This window comes from Mustela erminea, chromosome 10 (assembly GCF_009829155.1).
Source record: "Mustela erminea isolate mMusErm1 chromosome 10, mMusErm1.Pri, whole genome shotgun sequence".
Lineage (NCBI taxonomy): Eukaryota > Metazoa > Chordata > Mammalia > Carnivora > Mustelidae > Mustela > Mustela erminea.
The window spans coordinates 90,655,684-90,672,227 of record NC_045623.1 but is presented as its reverse complement, the minus strand read 5'-3'; the positions used below and the strand labels follow the sequence as shown (position 1 = coordinate 90,672,227).

At 50.3% G+C, this 16,544-nt stretch overlaps 1 protein-coding gene across 2 annotated transcripts; it reads left to right on the top strand.

Annotated features, from left to right (window-relative positions):
- The first annotated feature begins 12,645 nt into the window (after positions 1-12,645).
- Positions 12,646-16,115, top strand: FAM110D (family with sequence similarity 110 member D). Of its 2 annotated transcripts, none has more exons than XM_032302907.1 (2): positions 12,646-12,759; positions 14,596-16,115. In XM_032302907.1, exon 2 carries the CDS (start codon positions 14,690-14,692, stop codon positions 15,518-15,520), a length of 831 nt encoding a protein of 276 aa, XP_032158798.1. In that variant the 5' UTR covers positions 12,646-12,759; positions 14,596-14,689; the 3' UTR covers positions 15,521-16,115. The 2 variants fall into 2 exon arrangements, with proteins under 2 accessions (XP_032158798.1, XP_032158799.1); XM_032302908.1 differs by lacking the exon at positions 12,646-12,759 and adding an exon at positions 12,813-12,930.
- Positions 16,116-16,544: the final 429 nt, after the last annotated feature.

The window sequence follows — 16,544 nt, the reverse complement described above, 5'->3', positions numbered from 1 at the left end:
AAACTTCCAAACTCATTTTATGAGGCCAGCATTACCTTGATCCCAAACCAGACAAAGACCCCATCAAAAAGGAGAATTTCAGACCAGTGTCCCTGATGAACACGGATGCAAAAATTCTCACCAAAATACTAGTCAGTAGGATCCAACAGGACATTAAAAGGATAATTCACCATGATCAAGTGGGATTTATTCCTGGGATGCTAGGTTGGTTCAACACTAGCAAATCAATCAATTGATACAATACATTAATAAAAGGAAGAACAAGAACCATATGATACTCTCAATAGATGCTGAAAAAGCATTTGAAAAGTACAGCATGCTTTCTTGATCAAAAGTGTAGTGATAGCATCCTTTCTTTATCTTCACAGTGTAGTGATAGAGGGTACATTCCTCAACATCATCAAAGCCATCTATGAAAAACCCACAGCGAATCTCATTCTCAGTGGGGAAAAACAGAGAGCTTTTCCTTAAGGTCAGGAACATGGCAGGGATGTCCACTATTACCACTGCTATTCTACATAGTGCTAGAAGTCCTAACCTCAGCAGTTAGACAACAAAAAGAAGTAAAGGACATCTGAATCAGCAAAGAAGAAGTCAAACTCTCACTCTATGCAGATGATATGATACTTTATGTGGAAAACCCAAGAGACTCCACCCCAAAGCTGCTAGAACCCATACAGGAATTTAGTAAAGTGTCAGGATATAAAATCAATGCACAGAAATCAGTTCCATTTCTACACATCAACAAGAAGACAGAAGAAAGAGAAATTGAGGAGTTGATCCCATTTATAATTGCACCCCAAACCATAAGATACCTAGGAATAAATCTAATCAAAGAGGCAAAGAATCTGTACTCAGAAAACTATAGAACACTCATGAAAAAAACTGAGGAAGACAGAAAGAAATGGAAAACATTCCACGCTCATGGATTGGAAAAACAAATATTTTTTAAGATTTTATTTATTTATTTATTTATTCATTCATCAGAGAGAGAGAGAGAGCACAAGCAGGCAGAGTGGCAGGCAGAGGCAGAGAGAGAAGCAGGCTCCCCACCAAGCAAGGAGCCCAATGCAAGACTTGATCCCAGGACCTCAGGATCATTACCTGAGCTGAAGGCAGCAGCTTAACTGACTGAGCCACCCAGCCACCCCAGGAAGAACAAATATTGTGAAAATGTCTATGTTACCTAGAGCAATTTACATATTGAATGCAATCCCTATCAAAATACCATCAACTTTGGGGTGCCTGGGTGGCTCAGTCGGCTAGGCCTCTGCCTTCAGCTCAGGTCATGATCTCAGGGCCCTGGGATTAAGACTGGCATCGGGCTCTCTGCTCAGCAGGGAGCCTGTTCCCCCCCACTTCCCCTCTGCCTGCCTCTCTGCCTACTTGTGATCTCTCTGTCTGTCAAATAAATAGATAAAATTTTTTTTAAAATATCATCAACTTTTTTCAAAGAAATAGAACAAATAATCCTAAAATCTATTTGGAACCAGAGAAGACCCCGAATAGCCAGAGGAATGTTGAAAAAGAAAACCAAAGTTGGTGGCATCACAATTCCAGACTTCAAGCTCTATTACAGTGCTGTAATCATCAAGACAGTATGGTACTGGCACAAAAACAGACACATAGATCAATGGAACAGAATAGAGAGCCCAGAAATGGACCCTCAACTCTATGGTCAACTAATCTTCAACAAAGCAGGAAAGAATGTGCAATGGAAAAAAAAAAAAAAAACAGTCTCTTCAACAAATGGTTGCTGGGAAAATTAGACATCCACATGCAGAAGAATGAAACTGGACCTTTTCCTTACACCAGACATAAAAATAGACTCAAAATGGATGAAAGACCTAAATGTGAGATAGGAATCCATCATCTTTGAGGAGAAAGGCAGCAACCTTTTCCACCTCAGCTGCAGCAACTTCTTCCTAGAAACACCGCCAAAGGCAAGGGAAGATAGGGCAAACCCGGGACTTCACCAAGATAAAAAAAACTTTTGCACAACAAAGGAAACAGTCAACAAAACCAAAAGACAACCGACAGAATCGGAGAAGATATTTGCAAATGACATATCAGATAAAGAGCTAAAATCCAAAATCCATAAAGAACTTATCAAACTCAATGCCCAAAGAACAAATAATCCAATCAAGATCTGGGCAGAAGACAAGAACAGACATTTCTGCAAAGAAGACATCCAGGTGGCCAACAGACACATGAAAAGGGGCTCAACATCACTCGGCATCAGGGAAATACAAATCAAAACCACAATGAGATACCACCTCACACCAGTCAGAATGGCTAAGATTAACAAAACAGGAAATGACAGATGTTGGTAAGGATGTGGAGAAAGGGGAACCCTCCTCCACTGTTGGTGGGAATGCAAGCTGGTGCAACCACTCTGGAAAACAGCATGGAGGTTCCTCAGAAAGTTGAAAATAGAGCTACCCTACAACCTAGCAGTTGCACTACTGGGTATTTACCCTAAACATACAAATGTAGTGATCCGAAGGGGCACTTGCACTCCAATGTTTATAGCAGCAATGTCCACAATAGCCAAACTATGGAAAGAACCTAGATGTCCATCAACAGATGAAAGGATAAAGAAGATGTAGTATATATATACAATGGAATACTATGCAGCCATCAAAAGAAATGAAATCTTGCCATTTGCAATGATGTGGATGGAACTAGAAGATATTATGCTTAGCGAAATAAGTCAGTCAAAGAAAGACAACTATCATATGATCTCCCTGATATGAGGAAGTTGAGAGGCAATGTGGGAGGTTTGGGGGGTAGGAAGAGAATAAATGAAACAAGATAGGATCAGGAGGGAGAAGAACCATAAGAGACTCTTAATCTCACAAAACAAACTGAAGTTTGCCGGGGGAAGGGGTTTAGGAAGAGGGTAGTGGGGTTATGGACATTGGGGAAGGTATGTGCTGTGGTGAGTGCTGTGAAGTGTATAAACCTGGCGATTCACAGACCTGTACCCCTGGGGCTAATAATACGTTATATGTTAATAAAAAATTTTTTTAAATAAAGATTTCCTAATTAATTAATTAATTAATTAAATGTCCTGATATTTCTGACAAACTTCCCAAAATTCAACTTGTAAATTCTATGGTTTTGGAAGGCTTTCAGGACCTGGAGCTTGCATCACTCCAGTCCCAAGACCCTCAGGAGAACTTCTCAAGACCCCCCTCCCAGTCTCTCCATGGTTTCTTCAAAATCCATTCATGAAACAATGTATTGAGAAACCCACTAAGTCTTTGGCCACATGTCAGGTGCTGGGAACACATCCGTGAACAAAGTAAAGGTCCCCACCCTCAGCGAACTTACATTCTAGTTGGGGAGACATGTATGAGCATGAACAAATATGTCATTTAGTATGATAGAATTGTGAAGTTATAAAACAAACCGACAAGAAGATGCAAAGGAGAAGTAGAGCACGGCAGCCGTGTTGGGAACACTACAAAAGATGCTGGCTGACTTATTCAGTGAAGCGGTCAGGGGAGATCTCATTGGGGCAAGAGTTTAACAAAGTCTTAAAGGAGGAGAAGGAGTTAGCGAAGCTGAGAGCTAAAGGTAAGGCATTCCAGGCAGAGGGTCAAAGCCCAAAGGTAGACATGGTCGTGTGTTCAAGGAGCAGGCCAGGAGGCCAGAATATCTGTGGCAGGGTGGGTGAGAGGGAGGACAGCCAAAGATTCAGGTCAGGAAAAGCTTTGTAAGCCTTTGGGTGCATTGGGTCTCACTCCAGTGAAAGGAGGAGGAGCCTCTTTCAGGAATTTGGGTTGGAAGTGACTTGGTGATTAACTTCCACTTTGGAAAGGATTGATCTCTGCTGGGTGGCCTGAGGTTAGGAGAGAACCCTGGAGGCTATTGCAGGAATGCCAGCAAGAGAGGACAGCCTTTGGCCCAAGGTGGTAGGAGTGGGGTGGGACAGAGATAACTTAAATCAGGAGATATCCACAATGATGTGGATGGAACTAGAAGATATTATGCTTAGCGAAATAAGTCAATCAGAGAAAGACAACTATCATATGATAGTTGGCTTTGACACAAACTCACTCTTGGTCTGGAGCAAGTCACACTCTCTTGTATTTCAGGTTCTGATATGTTAAAAGGAAGAAAGCAAATTTGACCATGGCGCCCCAATGCTATTCCTTGGTGGATTCCAAATGGCTACATAAAACTTACCTGCGGAGCTTGCTAACAAGACAGATGCCAGACCTCTGCTTTCTGAGAACCTAATTTAGTAGGTCTAGTGGGGAGTCTGAAGATAGGCCAACAGATGGCTTATGGATTAGATGAGGAATGTGAAGGAAAAACATGTGTCCAAGATGACTCCAGGCTTTTGGCCTGAGCGGTTGGAAGGATGCCGAGATGGATTTGGGGGCATAAGAGATCAGTAGTTTCATTTCAGACATGTTAAACAGTGGGTTTCCAGAGATAGCATCAATTCCAAAGTAAATATCTAGTCATGCCTAAAAGGTCTGAGTTTTCCCATCCCCCGTCCTTAGAGGAAGACAGACACTGACACACTATCCACTTGTGGGACCTGGCCTCCTATTCGGTGGGGACATCAGCTCTGTGAACTGGCTTGGATGTGGAAATTAGATGCAAGGCTGAGACTCTCCATTGGGACAACAATTCACTTTAGGCTTCTGGCCACAAGACGTGGAGGGTTTTCTGTGATACAACTCAAGGATATCTAATAAGCTGCTCATCTATTTCATTCCTAGGACACTGATCAAAGATCCCTGCAAGTGAACGAAGATCACCTCATCCTGCGGGGAAAGTGTCCACCTTGACTCTGGCAGCCCTGGCCAAGTTCAGCTTGACCTCTACTCCTTCAGGACACCATCACCCCTAATGAAATCAGGGAGCACATCTCAGTGGTGCCTCTCCCAATATACCCAAATCGCAGAAGACAGAGACCATAAAACTTTCAAGAATGCTGGTGTTATTCTCACTTAGGCTAATCTCAACACCTGGGCAAAGAACTACCCTCTGAGCCCTCATTGGGGGAATATATGCAATCTCATGTGATAAATCTCCAACATTCCTTATCTTTTTAGACGTGAGACATATTAACCAGAAAAATGCTGACATCTCAGCCTTAGTGACTACAGGCCATGTTGAGTACCTCAACTGAACAAGCAATATTAGAGCTACCTTCAGCTGCAAGAGATAACACATTAAATCTAGAATCTCTAGTAAGGGCATTCATATCAATAAAATCAGTCTGACCTAATGTAATATTCTTTCCTTCTTGACTCCTCACTAGACCTACTAAATTAGGTTCTCAGAAAGCAGAGGTCTGGCATCTGTCTTGTTAGCAAGCTCCGCAGGTAAGTTTTATGTAGCCATTTGGAATCCACCAAGGAATAGCATTGGGGCGCCATGGTCAAATTTACTTTCTTCCTTTTAACATATCAGAACCTGAAATACAAGAGAGTGTGACTTGCTCCAGACCAAGAGTGAGTTTGTGTCAAAGCCAAGACCAGGACTTTGGTGTCCTGACCCCTTATGAGAACTTCAACTGCTCTTTCAAGTCAGCTTAAAAACAACAACAACAACAACAACAACAACAAACAAAAACAAAAAAACCTGGAGGCATTTGCTGAGCATTCCAGAGAAATTAGTGTAGAGATGGGTTGCGATAGTAAGCAAAGGAAGGCTGTTCACAGCCCATGCTGCAGGCACTGTGATGAAGGTAACACAGTTCTGGAGAGAAAGTTATCTCCTTCTGGTTTATTTTGACTGTAAGTAACTGAAAAACCAACCCAGCATGGTTAAGCCAAAAGGAAAGGTATTGGCTTCCCTACTAGTTTGCTTCAGATATGACCAGATATAGAAAGCCCCCTCCTCAAGGTCAGTTTTCACTGGCTCTGACTCTCAGGGCTGCTCCTTCTCTGCTGACTCAGTCTTTGGGCAGGATGGACCCTCTGGGCTTCTTGCATTGTAGGGAAGAGAGAGATCTGTTGCCACAGTTTCAGCAAAAGTCCCCTTGGCTGTAATTGAGTTACATATCCATCTTTAAATGAAATATTGGGGCCAGAGAATCATGATAGGCTTTTTGACCCAAGCCTAGGTCAAGCACCCTGCTCTAAGTCAAGTTACACCACTCTGAGAGCACAGGTGGCCAAAGTCAGGGTAGGATGAGAGCAATTGTTGAATGGCAAAACTCACAGATGTTTACAGTGCTAGGAACCATGGAGAAGCTGACAATGACTGGGAAGGAGTGGATGATTAGAATTCGGGGGTAACACTAAGATGTTAGTTATAATACGAGGTTGATATTAGGGGTGATGGTTATAATACTCACCTTTTGGGGTATCTGCCTAGCTCTCAACCTTCACCTTCTCTGTGAATTACCCTCCTCACGTACAGAAAGGTATGTCCCCACCATTGGGTATATTCAGTGTGACACAGCAGCTTACTGGCCATAGCTCAGTGCCACCCTTAGAACTAGCTAGAGGTAGGGATGCCTGGGTGGCTCAGTGGGTTAAGCCTCTGCCTTCAGCTCATGTCATGATCCCAGGGTCCTGGGATTGAGCCCTGCATCAGGCTCTCTGCTCAGCAGGGTGCCTGCTTCCTCCCCTCTCTCTCTGACTGCCTCTCTGCCTACTTGTGATCTCTGTCAAATAAACAAATAAAATATTTAAAAAAAAAAAAAAAACTAGCTAGAGGGATCCATGCCCTTCAAAGGGGACATGATATCAAAATCTCCCCAAAAGTCATTTATTATTTTTTTTAATATTTTATTTATTTATTTATTTGATAGAGAAAGAGAGACAGTGAGAGAGGGAATACTCCCCTACAAGACAGGGGGAGTGGGAGACCCTGGGATTATGACCTGAGCTGAAGGCAGAGGCTTAACCACTGAGCCACACAGGTGCCCCTAAAGTCATTTATTAAAGACCATACAAGCATCTCGGTGCTACACAGCATAAGCTGTAATCCTCACCATCTGCTTTCATACCTGACACCATTCAGCCCTGGGGAAACAAACGCTTCTCCACACCTCTTGCTCTATGTCCTTGAATCAGAAGTCGACCTCATCCATATACCATGAAACTTTGCACTGCTGCTGACATCACAGCCAACCACGGTTCAGGGCATGGAGAAGACTGAGTGTTGACGGACCTTAGGTGAGACAAATGGGTTCTCTGGTCAAATCCTTCCTCTCAGAGATTGGAAGTGCTGTAGTGAGAATGGACTGTTTCCAGCAAGTACTGAACATCCATTTTCTTGCTCCACTTCAAACCTTCCGATGTGTAGATGGATTTTGCAATAGTTAACATATTATGGCTAAAGACTATCTTGCAGGGATGCCTGGGTGGTTCAGTTGGTTAAGCAGCTGCCTTCAGCTCAGGTCATGATCCCAGCGTCCTGGGATCGAGTCCCACATTGGGCTCCTTGCTCAGCAGGGAGCCTGCTTCTCTCTCTGCCTCTGCCTGCCATTCTGTCTGCCTGTGCTCGCTCTCTCCCCCTCTCTCTCTGATAAAAAAAAAAAAAAGACTATCTTGCAATATTAAACAATGCATTTTACTCTTCCATTTGTTTTTTGTCCTTTTAAGTAAGCTCTACACTTGGGGCTTGAACTCCCAACACTGAGATCAAGAGTCACATGCTCTAATGACTGAGCCAGCCAGTAGCTCTGCAACTTTTCATTATAGCAACATACTTGGTAATTTTGCTCAAATCAAAGCAAAAAAAAAAATAGATTTTATGGGATAAAGATGGAACAATTTGTGAATTAGTCACATCTTTATTTTCTTACTCATCCAGTATTGCTATCCCTTGACCAAAATACCCATATATGTTCAATAATAATTAAGTTCTGTCGTGTTTGATATTTTCATGACTTTCTCTGTGTTAAAAAAGGAAATCGGGGCGCCTTGGTGGCTCAGTTGGTTTAAGCCTCTGCCTTTGGCTCGGGTCATGATCCCAGGGTTCTGGGATGGAGCCCCGCGTGGGGCTCTCTGCTCAGCAGGGAGCCTGCTCCCCCCCCCCCCCCGCCTGCCTCTCCGCCTACTTGTGATCTCTGTCTGTCAAATAAATAAATAAAATCTTTAAAAAAAAAAAGAAAGAAAGAAAATCAAGCCGCATTTTTCAACATGTCATTATGAACTCGTAGTTGTCAATACTTGCCGGAGGGTAGATTTCTTGCCGCTGCATTCCACAAGAACCCCCGTTTCTTGCCCACATGTTCCTTCCTGCACTAGGTGGAGACAGGATGGGTTTTGTTCCTGGTACTGGATGTGGAGGCACCTTGCTTAGGACAGCTTTGGGAGGTGGGGATGATGGAGGTGCTGAAGAAGACGCGGACACGGAGCTGGAGGCAGTGAGCACTGCAGCTGGGGCTGCCCTCATTCCAGGCTTCGCTTGCAGGACCGGATGCTGCAGGTACTGCCTTCTGCGGGGCAGGGAGCTGGGAGCTCGTTCTGCAGGCCCTGCTCTCCGGCTGCCAGCTGTGGACCTGGCTGAGATATTTCTCTGACCCGGGCTGCTCCCTCACCGCATTCACATGGCATTTGGTGAGAAGCGGGCGGGGGTGGGGGGGGGGTGGTTACTGCACAGAGTGCCCTGCACATGGCACACAGTACATGGACTTGGCTTCCTCATTCTAACACCCTGCCCCATGCACTGAGAGCAGAAATCCAATCTCTTATTCATTTCGTTCGTTGGCAACGCGGAGGTGCTCCACAAACAACATTTAACGACACCTTCCTCTCCACGCCCCCCCACCGCCATCCCCCCACTTCCCGCAGTGGGTGCGGGGGCGCCAGCTCTGCCCAGAGGCCGCACCTCTCACCGGGAGAAGCTGGAGCCAGGCTATTGTTGTGGCTGAGATTCTTTCCTAAACGGAAGGCCCCGAATTGCACAGTAGCTGCTCTAATTTCTGTGGGGGTGCATAGGGCCAGCAGAGGGGTCCCTCCCTTGGTGCCCACAACAGCGTGAGCCCCTCCTGCTCTCTAAGCCAGACCCCACCCAGAGCCCCATCTCTCCTCGGAGCTGCCTCTTCTTAGGACCCCCACCACCTCACACATCTCCTCACAGAACCTCTCCCTTCTCCACACCCCATATTCCCTCTCAGCAACCCCCAGCCTCTCTCCCTTGCTAGTCCTCTCCTCCGTCTCTCTCCCTCTGTCTCTGTCCCTCTCCTTCACTCTCTTCTCCCTGCTCCCTGTCCCTGCACCCCCTCACTGACCCCCTGGCCCTCCTGCTGTCTTTAGGTCTCCAGCTCTTATGGACCCTCCCCCAATACCCCCCCCCCCCAATCCCAGCCAGGCCGGAAATCCCTTCCTCGCTGCCCCCAGCTTCTCTGGAAGAACAAATGTCCTCCGCTGTCCCCTGCGTTGTTGGCCTCTGTCACAGAAGCACTGCCCTGGCTGGAGCTGTGATCAGTCTGTCATGCCTCTGTCCACCGCCACCGCCACCCACCCCCCCAGCCCCTAAGCAGGCCAAGCTCCCTGAGAGCAGAAACCATGTCTGACCTATCTGCTGACCTCACAGCTCACAGCAGTGTCCAGGATGATTTGTTGACAGCAGCTGAGACTGCGGAGTTAGAGAAAGGATTTGGGCCAGAGGTGTTGGGAAGGTGTCGGGGCTGGGCAGGAGCTAAAAGGCAGATTCGTCTAACATGTATGAGCTCTTTACGGCACCAGAGGCTTTCCCAGTCACCGCAGCCACTACTTCCTCCTGCCGCTCAAGAGCTGAGTCTTGTCATTCCCATTTTACGCTGAAGGAAACTCAAAGAGGTTAAGCTTGTGCTCCAGGCCACGGTGCTAGTGAGCGGCCACACCAGGGTTAGCATGAAAGACAGGTCTGAGGTGCCTGTGGCTGGGGTGAGGGGGGCCGTAGCTGGTTGCTAAGGGCGGGGGTGGGGGCAGAACAACCACCCTCCACCCCCGCCCTTAGTCTGGGGTGTGGGGCGGATCTGAAGGCCTTCCTGAGCAATCTCATTATTCCCGACACTGACCAGAGCTGCCCCCCAGCCTACACCCCCTTCCCCCCAACTCTCTCCTCCGGAAGGAGCCGGTTCTGACTCAGACCCATTCCAATCGATCATCAAGGTGATCCGGGAATGAGCTCAATGAGCTCGGAAATAGGAAGGAAACCTCTCTCAGATTTGGCCTCCCACGGGCTCAAAGTCCTGGCTCTTGCACCGGAAGGAGCCACTTTAAGGATCTCCCTAGGGATCCATGACCAGAAAGACAGAGGATCCGGTTCATAGCAAGTGTGACCAAGAGTCCAGCAGGCGGGCTGCTGGATCTTCACCTCATGATCTCCCCCAACCCACCCCCCAAGATCCCCTCCAACTCCTTGTAGGGGGGTTACGGGGGTCTCTTTTACCCAAAAAGCCGATCTAGTTTGACCTCTCCTTCATGAGCCTCTCTGCCAGTATGTGTCCACTGGCATCCTGGCACAGGGAACTGTCACCCCTCAGACTCCGAGTCCTTGACCACCCCCCATCTTGGACTGCTGAGGGCAGAGCTGTGTCTCCCCTCTCTAACTGGGTGCTCTGAGGCCTGGAGCTCCCCCTCTGACTCTAACAGAGTGCTCCCACAAGGAGGCAGAGTCATTTCCAGTTACCGTCCTCAGACCCGGGCTGCCCCAGGGTGGCACCTGTGTTCCACTCTGAATCCCCTCTTTCTGTAGCCCAAATTCTGTCTTAGTCCCTAGAAAAGAGCTGAGAAGTCCCCTGCCCCCCCTCCAACCCTTACTCTGGCTGCCCTTCCACCCAACCTGGAGGCTCCTTTAAGACCAAAGGGATGGGGGTTGCATCAAGTCAGACACAACAGCCCCATCCTCCCCCTCCCTCACAGGCCAGGTTTCCTGCCATTGACAGCATCCCAGCTGGGCCCTGCCCAGCCTCCATGCTTAACCCCTTCACAACCAGATCTCAGTGCTACGGGCCTGCACATCTGTAAAATTAGGTGAATAAAAGTACCCCTTTCACTGGGTTGTTTTGAGGATTAAATGTGTTAATCACAGAACAATGCCTAGCATATGTTAATCCCAATAAAAGTTAGCTGTTAAAAAAAAAAAAGTTAACTCTTAGTCTATTGTGTGAGTTTGGACGGATCCTTTCACATCTCTAAGCCTCAGTATTATCCGCTGTTAAATGGGGAAGTAAAACCCCCTACTCCCCAAGATTGTCCCAGGAATGAATTGTGAGCATGTAGATAAAAAAAAATTTTTTTTTTAAGATTTATTTATTTGATAGACAGAGATCACAAGTAGGCAGAGAGAGAGAGAGACAGAGAGAGAGACAGAGGAGGAAACAGGCTCTCTGCTGAGCAGAGAGCCCGATTCGAGGCTCTATCCCAGGACCCTGGGATCATGACCTGAGCAGAAGGTAGAGGCTTTAACCCACTGAGCCACCCAGGCGCCCCTAGATGAAAATATTTTGCAAAGATAGATAGCATCAGGATGCAATATGGAACTATTGTGGACCAATAAACAAACAAACAAAAAAAACCAAAAACCTTCCCTTGACTAGGTGATTAAAATCTCTTACCAGCAAATGGGCCTCCTGGTTTTTCAAACTCATTACCTTACTTGACAGGCAGAGGGTGCAGCATAAAGCGCGGGTGGTTTCAGAGTTGGGTTTTGGCCAGATCCCATTTCCTCATCCTTCAGGTGGGGTGGTCACCCCTACCGCCAAGTACACCCCCCCCCCCCCCCCGAGTTCTTAGGAGAAACAAAGGAGATCCAAGAGCACAGGTGTGAATGTGCTTTGCAAACATTAACAGTTCTACAAGGGAAGGAAAGGGGTTTGTGGAAAGTGGCCAGCTAGGGGTGGGGCAGGGGCCTGTTGGGAAGGGCTTTGAGCTATGAGCTCTGGGTGCTGCAGGTTACTGGAGAGATGGGGGCGGAAATTACCTGACACCAGCACTGTGGGGACAGGGCTTCGCCTTGAGACATGAGATGTCACCTTGAGAAGTCCCCAGTGGGGCAAAGCAGAAAGGAGGCCAAAGACACGGGCTTGGCCCCGGAATCATCCCTTTATCTCCCTCTTCCCAGCCAATCCCATTGGCCATCAGAGGACCTTGGGCAGAGGCACCTCCAATGGGCTCCAAGGTGACTGTCGTGCCAAGACATGACATGCTAGGACAGGCTCGCCCTGCACGTCCATCCGCAGCACCAAAGACCCCACCCTTGGGCTGCAGATTCCTGGCCTCACCCCTAGGGAGAGCAGGCCTGCCACCCTCCACACATCCCAGCCAGGACAGGCCTAAACCTGCTACAGAGGAAAACAAGCACAATCGGCTAGAACCCTGCTCTACCTTGTCTTTTAACTAAGAGGTTCTGCCAAGGCCTAGCAGAGGGGGCTGACCTCACATGACTAGCATATCCCTACCCCAGGCCTCTGGAGGGAGCTAGGGAATCAATCAGGAGACCTTGTTTGGGTCCTGACTGTACCCCAACCTTGCTGTGCCTCCCTGCAAATCACCTAGCCTGTCAGGGCCTGTATTACCATCTATAAAATAAAGGTTCTGGACCTGGTCTGAAGGTCCTCTCCAGTACTGAGACTGTGACCAGGAAGGAGTTAACTGGAGACCAGGCTCCAGGTCAGGAAGGCAAGGGTTAATCTGGAGGGGCGGGTGTGGAGGCTCTCTCTCCTTTTCCTGTGGAGAGTGGAGTTTGGCTGCCACCAAAGTTACTTCCAGTCCTTACTGTCCCTCCTGCCCTTGTCTGGTCCTGCCCAGGGACCCCTGCTTCAAGCCTAGCCTCAGTGAGGGCACAGAGGTGAGTGCATCCCGAGCCCAGGGCTGGGGTGGGAAGGTACTTGGGGACCCAAGGGCAGGGACGCTGGCACCAAACCAGTGACCAAATGCTTCCCACCCTCCCCCACCCCACCAAGTCCAGATCTGAAGCTGTGGTCAAAGTTCAGACCACTAACCACAGGACTGGGAGAAGGTGGGCAAAGGGGACGGAGGGCACAAGGATGTCTGCCAGGCTTCTAGGGCGGAACATCTGTGGTCGAGCATCAGGGCCAACCCAGGAGGCAGGGAAGAGACGGTGGATGGCAGACTATTTTAGTCCCTGTGTTTAGGGACTTTTTATAGCCTTGCTGCTCAGGGCTGGGAAGAGGGAAAGGGATGGGAGCATACCCATAAGGTCAGATAAGCACAGTGCCCTCTTGGGACCTTGGAATCGGACCCATTGCCTGGTATAGTTCTTGGGAGCCAGGAGGGAGGTCATTGCCAAGGTCTCCTGGCTGCCTGCGTTCGCAGTCACCAGTCACCAACTACCTATGGACTGACTTACTAGACACTAGATAGTGATGTGTGTGTGTGTGTGTGCGCGCGCGCGTGTGTGTGCACGTGCACACACACGCACGCGCACACACACACACACACACACTCTGGAGTGGGGGGTTTGGCAGGGTCTCTGGCCTCCCCCTATCCTGGAAAGTTCTCTTCTTTTGTGACCTCCTGACTGGAGGTCCTCTCAGCCCCCAAAACTTCTATGTCCCTTTCAACTGAATGGAGGATTCAGGGAGGAGGGAGCAGGGGTGGGAGGGGTTGTGCTGAGCCTTGTGGGTGGCCCATTCTCTTACTGCCAACGGCATCATCAGCTCTTGATTTACAACCCCTTCTGGTCCCCTTCCCCAGTGGCAGAGGAGGTGGCGGACAAGGGGGACAAGGGTCACTGGGGTCTCAGGATGAGAAGAGGACAGAGACCCTGAGGGCAGATTGCTGGGAGTGCCAGTAATTGGGAAGAATCTGTGGAAGGAACTTTTTAGTGAGGCAAAGGGCCCAGGTCTAATGGAAAGTGCTTGGGATTATAGCAGCAAGAAGAGAAGCAAAACATGAGAGGGACAGAGAGACAGGCCATCTGAACTAGTTTTGCACTGCAAGGCTAGAGACCCAGGTTTCAATCCCAGCCCCTACCTCTCAGTAGAGACCTGAGCAAACCCTTTCCTCTCTACCAGTTTTCTTTTCTGTAAATGGAAATGCAGAGGTAGGCAAGGTGGTGTTCACAGGCGGGCACTGTGGAATTCCCTTGGCAGGGGTACAGAGGTGGGAGGTGGCTGGGTGACATGACCTGGTCGCCACCTCTCTGTCTCTTTCCCTGTGGCCAGCTGGGACTGGGCAGGGCAGTTGGCTGTGATTACCGGAGGCTCCTACCCTGTGGTTATATCCCTGACCTTGGGTGCTTGGGGGCGGGAAGGGTGGGCCCTGCTGGAGCCGGCCTGTGGCTGGGGAGCCTTCTTGTCTTGGACTCAAAGTTGCTGGGTTGGGAAGAGGTATTTTTTCCGGTTGAGGCCACTTTCGGGAACTGAGCCGGGACCAGCCCCATTTCCTTTTCCAAGTGTCCCACTTGCTGATGCTTGCTTGGCATGGCTCTATGGCCAGATTGGGGCATCCTCAAAGGAGCATGTTTCTGGGTGGCCAGGGCGCCCCTGCTCAATGTCTTTGAGGGATAGAGAGGGGGAGGGGTAGCCTGAGCCTCTCTGCCCCTTAAGGACGGTACTGGCTGATTTGGATGGAGGAGGGGTGGCTGGCTGATCCTATTCCCAGGACCAACGGCAGGAGAAGTTCAGGGACTCTCTTCCTGACCATTCCTCTTTCCCTGCAGGCACCAGGAAGCCCCGGCCAGTTACTCTTGGCTCCTCAACTAGCTGCCTACTTCCAGTGGCTTATGGGGTACAATCCTGTCCAGCTCCGCTGAGATGATCCTGGCCTCTCCCTCCACCCCGTCCAGGGGACGCACCCCCAGCGCGGTGGAAAGGCTGGAGGCCGACAAAGCCAAGTATGTCAAGACCCACCAAGTGATAGCACGACGCCAGGAGCCCGCTCTGCGTGGGGGTCCCGGACCGCTCACCCCGCACCCCTGCAATGAGCTGGGGCCCCCTGCATCGCCCAGGACGCCCGGGCCCGCCCGCCGGAGCAGCGGCAGGCGGCTGCCAAGGCCTGACTCCCTCATCTTCTACCGCCAGAAGCGGGACTGCAAGGCTTCGGTGAACAAAGAGAACGCCAAGGGCCAGGGGCTGGTGAGGCGCCTCTTCCTGGGCGCCCCCCGAGACGCCACCTCGAGCAGTCCGAGCCCAACAGAGCGACCAGCGGCTCCTGGGGTTTGGGCCGCGCCCCAAGATGCCCCGGAAGCGGCCGGAAAGCGGGCGCTGTGCCCCACATGCTCACTACCCCTGTCGGAGAAGGAGCGCTTCTTCAACTATTGCGGCCTGGAGCGCGCGTTGGTGGAGGTGCTGGGCGCTGAGCGCTTCTCTCCGCAGAGCTGGGGCGCCGACGCCAGCTCCCAGCCCGGAACGTCGCCGCCGCTAGGCTCTGGGGACGCCAGCGACTGGACGTCCAGCGACAGCGACACGGATCGCCCGGACGGAGCTGGCGGCTGCGGTGGCGGTGGTTGCGGCGGCTCGGAGGCGGCGGGCTCGGCGCGGGACGGGCGCCCCCCGGTGTCGGTGGTGGAGCGCAACGCGCGCGTCATCCAGTGGTTGTACGGCTGCCAGCGCGCCCGCGGCCCGCCGCGCGAGTCCGAGGTGTGATCGCGGCCGCTCGGGAGCGGGCTCCCGGGGAGTCCGGGGTCCGGGGTCCAGGGTCCCGGGAGGGCTAAGGGGTGGATGCAGGGCTGGACCCGGGCACGGGCAGGGGCGCCCTGTCTCTGAGGCGCCGGGTGCCTTTAGGAAAGCCCTTCCCTCTGGATTCTTGGTACCCCCCCCCCCCCCGCGAACCTTGGGAGGATGGGACAGAATGATTCGGAAGGCCCTTCCCAGAGCAGACGACCGAGGGGGAGGGGGCAGCTATGTGGCCCCTGTGGAGGCCGGATCTGGGGAGAGAAGCCTGGGGTGGGAGATCGGAGAACCTGCTGAATAAAGCCAAAACGTTGTTTAAAGGAGTCGTGATGTTGGCTTAGAGAGCAGCTATTGAGGAAGGGGGCGGGGCGGGCTTGCGCCGAGTTAAGCGCCTGGGTTTTTGGAATGCGAGTTCCCGGCTCACTGTGTGACCCTGGGCAAGCACTTAACTTCCCCGAACCACAGCTGCACCCCTCGGTGATCAAAATATTTTTGAAATGGTCATAAAACGCATGGCAAAGTGTCCGGCATATAGGAAGTGTTCAATAAACGACAGCCACTAAAACCACTACTGAATCAGTACTAACTCCATTATGATCATCTCCACCATCGACCCCCAGAGGTCGATCCAGGCTAGATCTGGGAGCCTGGAACAGCATGTTTGGGGAGTTCTGGGGAGGGGTCTGCTCCAGAAATGTGGATCTGCTGGCCCGAAAAGGCCCCCATTCCTGGAGATTTGCTGCCCTCTTTGGTTACTAGCTATGAATGGGCTGAGACAGGAAAAATCCAGAATTGAGGACACTAAAGGAAGGGACCATTCAAACCAGGACTTTGATCATTGGCAGCCTCACATAGGGCCACTGTCTTCCTTTCCCTCAAAGACACACAAGGTCATTCGATTGCCTCCAAGTCCACATCTCCGTCTTTGCTTAGGGTCCTCCTTCCTTTGCCTGGGCTACCTTCCCCTTTCCACTCATTCTTCTAAGATTACATGTAT